This window comes from Lactuca virosa, chromosome 2 (assembly GCF_052849685.1).
Source record: "Lactuca virosa cultivar CGN04683 chromosome 2, Lactuca_virosa_CGN04683_v6, whole genome shotgun sequence".
Lineage (NCBI taxonomy): Eukaryota > Viridiplantae > Streptophyta > Magnoliopsida > Asterales > Asteraceae > Lactuca > Lactuca virosa.
The window spans coordinates 50,162,797-50,169,331 of record NC_136427.1 but is presented as its reverse complement, the minus strand read 5'-3'; the positions used below and the strand labels follow the sequence as shown (position 1 = coordinate 50,169,331).

At 33.3% G+C, this 6,535-nt stretch overlaps 1 protein-coding gene across 1 annotated transcript; it reads left to right on the top strand.

Annotated features, from left to right (window-relative positions):
* Positions 1–1,992: 1,992 nt before the first annotated feature.
* Positions 1,993–3,378, top strand: LOC145159104 (uncharacterized). Its single transcript, XM_079078001.1, has 4 exons — positions 1,993–2,291; positions 2,385–2,467; positions 2,970–3,025; positions 3,165–3,378. Exons 1-4 carry the CDS (start codon positions 2,120–2,122, stop codon positions 3,241–3,243), a joined length of 390 nt encoding a protein of 129 aa, XP_078934127.1. The 5' UTR covers positions 1,993–2,119; the 3' UTR covers positions 3,244–3,378.
* Positions 3,379–6,535: the final 3,157 nt, after the last annotated feature.

The following is a 6,535-nucleotide window of genomic DNA, read 5'->3' as shown; positions in this document are numbered from 1 at the left end:
CGGTGCTCTTCCTTTATAGCTTCGACCTGAGCCTCTCGAATATGCTTCAATAGTGGGGTAATCACTGTCATCCTCATGCAGATATACCTGATCGGAGCCGCGACCGCCTTGCGGCTGAGAGCATCGACCACCACATTGGCCTTCCCCAGATGGTAAAGGATCCCACAGTCATAATCCTTCACCACATCCAACCACCGACGTTTCCTCATATTCAGATTCGACTGATCCATCAAGTACCTCAGGCTCTTGTGATCCATGTAAATAGTACAACGGACCCCATAAAGGTAATGTTGCCAAATCTTGAGGGCAAAAACCACAGCCCCCAACTCCAAATCATGCGTCAGATAGTTCGCCTCATGAGGCTTCAGCTGCCTCGAAGCGTATGCAATAACACGACCCATCTTCATCAAGAACGTGCGCAATCCCGTGATAGACGTGCCACAATAAACCACAAAATCCTCAACACCCTCTGGCAGGGTCAGAATCAGTGCCTCGCACAATCTCTGTCTCATGGTCTCAAACGCTGCCTGCTGCTCAGGCCCCCAGCGAAAAGTGACAGTCTTCTTCGTCAGTCGTGTTAAGGGAACCACTATCTTGGAGAAATCCTAAATGAATCTCCGGTAATTTCCTGCCAACCCAAGGAAACTCCGAATATCAGATGGAGACCTCTTTATTGACTACCTTATCAACTTCAAAATTAGACTGTAAAATCTGTTGGTACAACCCAATCTCAAAGTCATTAACTGCCTCATTAAATTCATTAAATCCATGATCAAAATCATTAGCTGCAATATCCTTATCCCCACCAAGCCTAACTTCACCAACATCATCCATGGCCAATTTCTTACTACATGATGACAAAGCTTTGTCCTTGATCCAACCCCTTTTCGTATTATACTCAGGGGATAATGACAAAGCTACATCAGCTTCATTGCCTATAATTCCAACTTGTTTGGTGAAGTTGACATACCATTATGTAAAACAGGGGGTGCACACTATGTGGTATATCAGTGGCTTGATTATTAGTTGTAAGGGTTTCATGTTCCTCAATTTCGTCTAATTCCAAAATAATAACTCTTTTTTTACAGGTTTAGGAGGCATAAAGTGAAGCAAGATTTTCATACCATGTTCAGTGTAAACCCTTATGATTTTATACTCCTTCACATATTGGGAAAGTTTACAAACATCATCATCATTTCCTAGGGCATGTAGTTCAAAATGCATGTCTCCCTTGGGCAGTTGAAAAGGATAGTAGATAACTTGAGGAACTGAGTATCCTAACCCTTTTATGATGGCATCCATTTCATGAACAGAAAACTCTTCTATATCCACCATAACAACATACACGACAATTCTATCAATATAGTTGATATCTGGAAACTTTGTGAACTCACCCCCATGATGTAACTTGATGGTAAACAGTGTATAAGGTGTCCATCTTCAAAACAAGAACAAAAAACAAGTTTCATAAGGGATGATTGCACATAAAAATACAACTTAGTGAGCAAAAACCAAAATACGTACCATATGCCACCCTTGCGTTGAATGATTTGTTTGATAGTCTTACGTTCCACATTGGTATAGGGTTCTTGATCCTCACTCAATGAGAAACTCGCCTGATCGAAGCTCACAACCTGAAAATGGGATTAGGGTTCTTGATCCTCACTCAATGATGAAAAAAAGTGGATCCACTAACATATAATTAGGGACTATAAATGCAAAGGAGGCTCGATATCATCCGTAAGACGGTAAAGGAATACATACTCTCATTTATTAAATAAATAAAAGGAATAAAGAGGGAATGACCAAAATACACTCACTTTGACAAGTCAAACATATGTTAACGGGGGAGAACATACGAAGGTTAAAATATTGGACCAAACTTGCAACAAAATGAAAAGTTAAGACCTCTAATGTTAGTCCAAACTTTTTGAAGGGACCATTTTTACAGTTTTGTCAAAAAGTTATCAAAGTCTATCGACATTCATTGTAGGTGCCGCGTTACACGTGCGAAGTACCTTCTTCGTCCACCTTGGTCGACAAGTAAGGTCTGCAAAACCCTAAAATCAGGAACAAACAACCGATCTCAGATCACTGGGTAGCACAGCAGAGAACAAAAATGGGGTTGCAATGGATGATTTTGACTTATGTTGTTGCTGCCGAGGCAGTCATGGCCGTCTTGATAACTTTGCCTTCTCCCAAGGCTTTGAAGTCTACTCTCGTCTCTCTAATTTCTCTCATTTTACAGCCATCCATGTTCATCGTCCCCTTCGCTAGTTTTCAGCTTCTAGGTTTTCTTACTTTTTATCTCTTCTGCACTCTTAATTAGCTATTGATTCTTACTTTCGTAATTGATCTAATTTTTATGTCTAATGATGTTCCAGATATCTACTGGAAGAACGAGCACAGGTTGATGTGTTCTGGTGAGGCTTGTACTGCTGCTGAGAGAGATCGATACGAGAAATCGGTAATTGTTCTTCTAAACCCTAACATCTAATCGTTCATTTGGGGTTTTTAACATCTATATAGAATTTATTGCATCTCGCGAACATATTTGGTTGGAATTAAGCCAATCAGGTACCAATTTCAAGCTTTTGCTTTGAGATAGATCTTGAGAGTAGAGAGGACTTATGATTGTGATTTGTTCTTCGTTTATGAAAGTGATTAGTCTCTCCAAATGGTTGAATTTTCAAAGAACCTTCATCTAGTTGTGATCAGTAATCATGTCAATATTGTATCATGTTATGGCTTGTGGTGTTAGACATAAGCATTATCATCTTGATCATTTAGTCTGTAGTATATTTGATTTGTGGTTTTCTCCAATTTAAACACTTTCACAAATCAAGTGTTTGCTAGATAAACGATATTAAAAATATTCGATTATTTTTGTATGTTTCCAAAGTGTTAAAATTGATCTAAAAAATAAGGGGATTAAACTTGTGTATTGATGATATAAACTGTTGTTGCAGATATACAAGTCTCAGAGGAATATTATTTTGTGTTGTGCAGCTTGTCTTCTTTACTGGTAAGTGGATGGTTGTTTTACTACGTAACCACTAAACTATTATTTTATTATTGATTTAGGCTCCAAACTATTATTATTATTTTTTTTTATTGTTTTAGCAATTAAATTAAATTTTTTTTTGTGATGCAATGCAATGAAGGTGTGTCTATCGTGTTTGCAAGTACCACAAGGAGATTCAAAGAATGGAGGAAGTTGAAAAGAGGTACAAGGAAGAGTAGTTTATAGCTTACCTATTCTTTTCCATCGAATGTTTCTATGTCATCTTCATGTTTTCAATCCCTAGGATTTTATTGTACCTTAAAAATCATGAATTTCTGCATTATCGTGTGGTAAAAATAGCTATTACTATCTTACATATTATGCAATTTCTATTTTCTTATAATAAAACTGGGAGGCTTCTCCTCTTCCTCATCATAAAAAGTAACTTTTAAAAATTAATCTTGTCATGTTGTGTGTATGAGATAGAAGAAAGAAACAAGTGATAGTACCTATGATATGGATTTGACCCATGTCGTATCTATTATACATGTATGTGACATTGACATTTAATGAGAAGGCATGGTATATTTATATATTAGCTCCATTACATTACCATACCATCGTATCCTGTTTCTCCAATCCAATTATTGTTCATTTGAAAAGGATCCATGCACCAGATACCAATCTACTTTTTTTTTTTATAATTATTTTATGGAGGACCACAAGTGTTTCATAAAAAGTTATCATCACTAGCTCACCATGATTATGGTTAGATACCAATCTACTTGCATTGACGTGTGTATAAACATAGCATAAAAATGATTTACGTATTGGGATTTATACTAGAGGTGTCAAAATAGACAAATAGGACGAGTTTTGATCAAGATGGTAAATTTTTTAGGGGATATTTACAAAAGATGACCACATTGTACCGAAGGTATTGGAAATAACATGCATTTAACAAAAAAACCTTCATTATTGGAATGATCATTTCAGCTTTAAATAAAATAAATTAAATATATAATGTGTGTTTAAAAAAAAAATTGTTAGATTGGTTAAAATGACCACATTATGTATTTTTTGTTTAAAGCCGAAATGATCATTCCAATAATGAGTGGTGTATATTAGGGGTGTGCGCGGTGCGGTTTAGAGACAAAACCGCAAACCGCACCGCATGTGCGGTTTGAAATATTTGGAAACCGCAAACCGCACCTCGAAGGTTGTAAACCGCATTATGCGGTGCGGTGCGGTTTGATACGGTGCGGGCGGTTTAGGTGCGGTTTGATACCATTGCAAATATATATATATATATATATATATATATATATATATATATATATATATATATATATATATATATATATATATATATATATATATAGGTGAGTTCAATTGAGAAAATAAAAAAGGTTGAGAATGGGGGAATCATTCTGAGCCACTCATTTAATCTAAGCATAAAAAGACACGGTGACAAACTTGTAAATATGTTAATAACCTTCAATCTCAAATACGTAACTATAGAGAATTCGATAACAGTTCGTTCATCATCAAAATTTCTCCTCCAACCTTCAACAATCATCCAGATTTCTTCAACTAAACCATCATCAATGTCATCCAGTGTTAATCAATCATCGATATTCGTGGCTGGGAGGTTCGCCGTTCAAGACAGATTCGCAACCCAAATTCATCAATTTCATCGATTTCTTTGTTGAATACTCCGAATGTTCGTAGCTTGCAAGCATTTGTTAAAGTTCATAACGGATTTGGAACTGGAATTTCCCAGATTCGCAAACGAAATCAGTTGGAATCAAGATTTCTTCGCTGTTCATGAAATTGGAATCGGAGTTCTGGACTCGCAGTCACAGTCGACATTGAAGGACTCAGAATCAGTACTCACAGGTTCCCAATCGGATTTTCGGAAATCAAAATCAAAATGAGAAATCGATCAGACATAGGATGTCGCATCTGAAGTCGAAATCGGAAGTATATGATGATTTGGAATTGATAACTTGATGTTTTTAACATTTTTAAAATAGTTAACTTGTATGCACTCTAACTGTTTGATGAAATGCATAAACTAAATTACCACGTTATATTCACATATGAATATGTTTTCTCACCTGAATCAGTATATGATTATTAAAAACACAAAACAAATATGCAAGTCTGTATGTTATTCATATGTGAATAACATATAAAAATTATATATATTTGTCAAAATACCTTCTAATATTCATAAGTGAATATATTCACAAGTGAATATACCTTGTAATATTCATATGTGAATATATTGTGTAATATTCATAAGTGAATATATCCTCTAATATTCACAAGTGAATATACTATGTAATATTCACATGTGATATACCATGTAATACTATGTAATATTCACATATGAAATATCATTTAATATTCATAAGTGAATATACCATCTAATATTCACAAGTAAATATACTATGTTAATATTCACAAGTGAATACATCGTCCAATATTTAAATATGAATATACTATGTTTATTATATGCTATATTCATATATGAATGATACTTAAATTGTAAAAAAAAATAAATCATACTTTTTATTCATAAGTGAATAACGAATGTACTGTAATAAAAACTGATGCATTTTTATTCACTTATGAATAACGATAGCTGAAAATATAAAAAAAATAATTTTTTTATTTTATCTTAAAACTATATCAATATGGATGTCTATTTGTAGAGAATAAAAAATCATGAAATTTGGTATATTTAAAATCATTTTTTGGTAAAAATAGCTTCTAAAAATTTAAAAAAAAAACGAAAAAACTATGTTTTTGTATATATTAGGATAAAGATTAGCATAGTTTAAGGAAATATGTTTTGTTGGAAAACACATGTCTATTCATTTCCCATTTCCGCTGGTACGACGGAGGCTTTTGCGGCAAAAATAAATGAGTGGCTGATAATGATTCCCTCATTCTCAACCTTTTTTTTTTCTCAATTGAACCCTCCCCTATATATATATATATATATATATATATATATATATATATATATATATATATATATATATATATATATATATATATAGGCTTAGGTTATTTTGTTTTTACTAACTATTGTGTGCCAGAATGCACAGATCTGGACCAACGGATGAAATTAATCAATGGATATGATTTAAGGGTGTATGATATTACAATGGGATAACATGTACCATATAATCACCCAAATTTTAACAAAAGGGTATTTTGGACAATTAACTACATTTATAAAAGGAAATTTTCGGATTTTTAGGGATAATTAGTTCTCCTAATTTTAAAAATCTGAATTTTTTTAATTAATTTAATTTTAATTCTAACGTAATTTGTATACATAACCGATTTTATTCTGTCAGAATACTTTTTTTTGTTAGAATGATGTTATTTCAGAATTTTATTCTATTAGAATATTATTGAAGAATAACAACATTCTAATATATTCTTATACATCCGAACTTAAATACAAATTCATACATATTCTTACAGATTAAAAGTCTTATACATTTTAATATA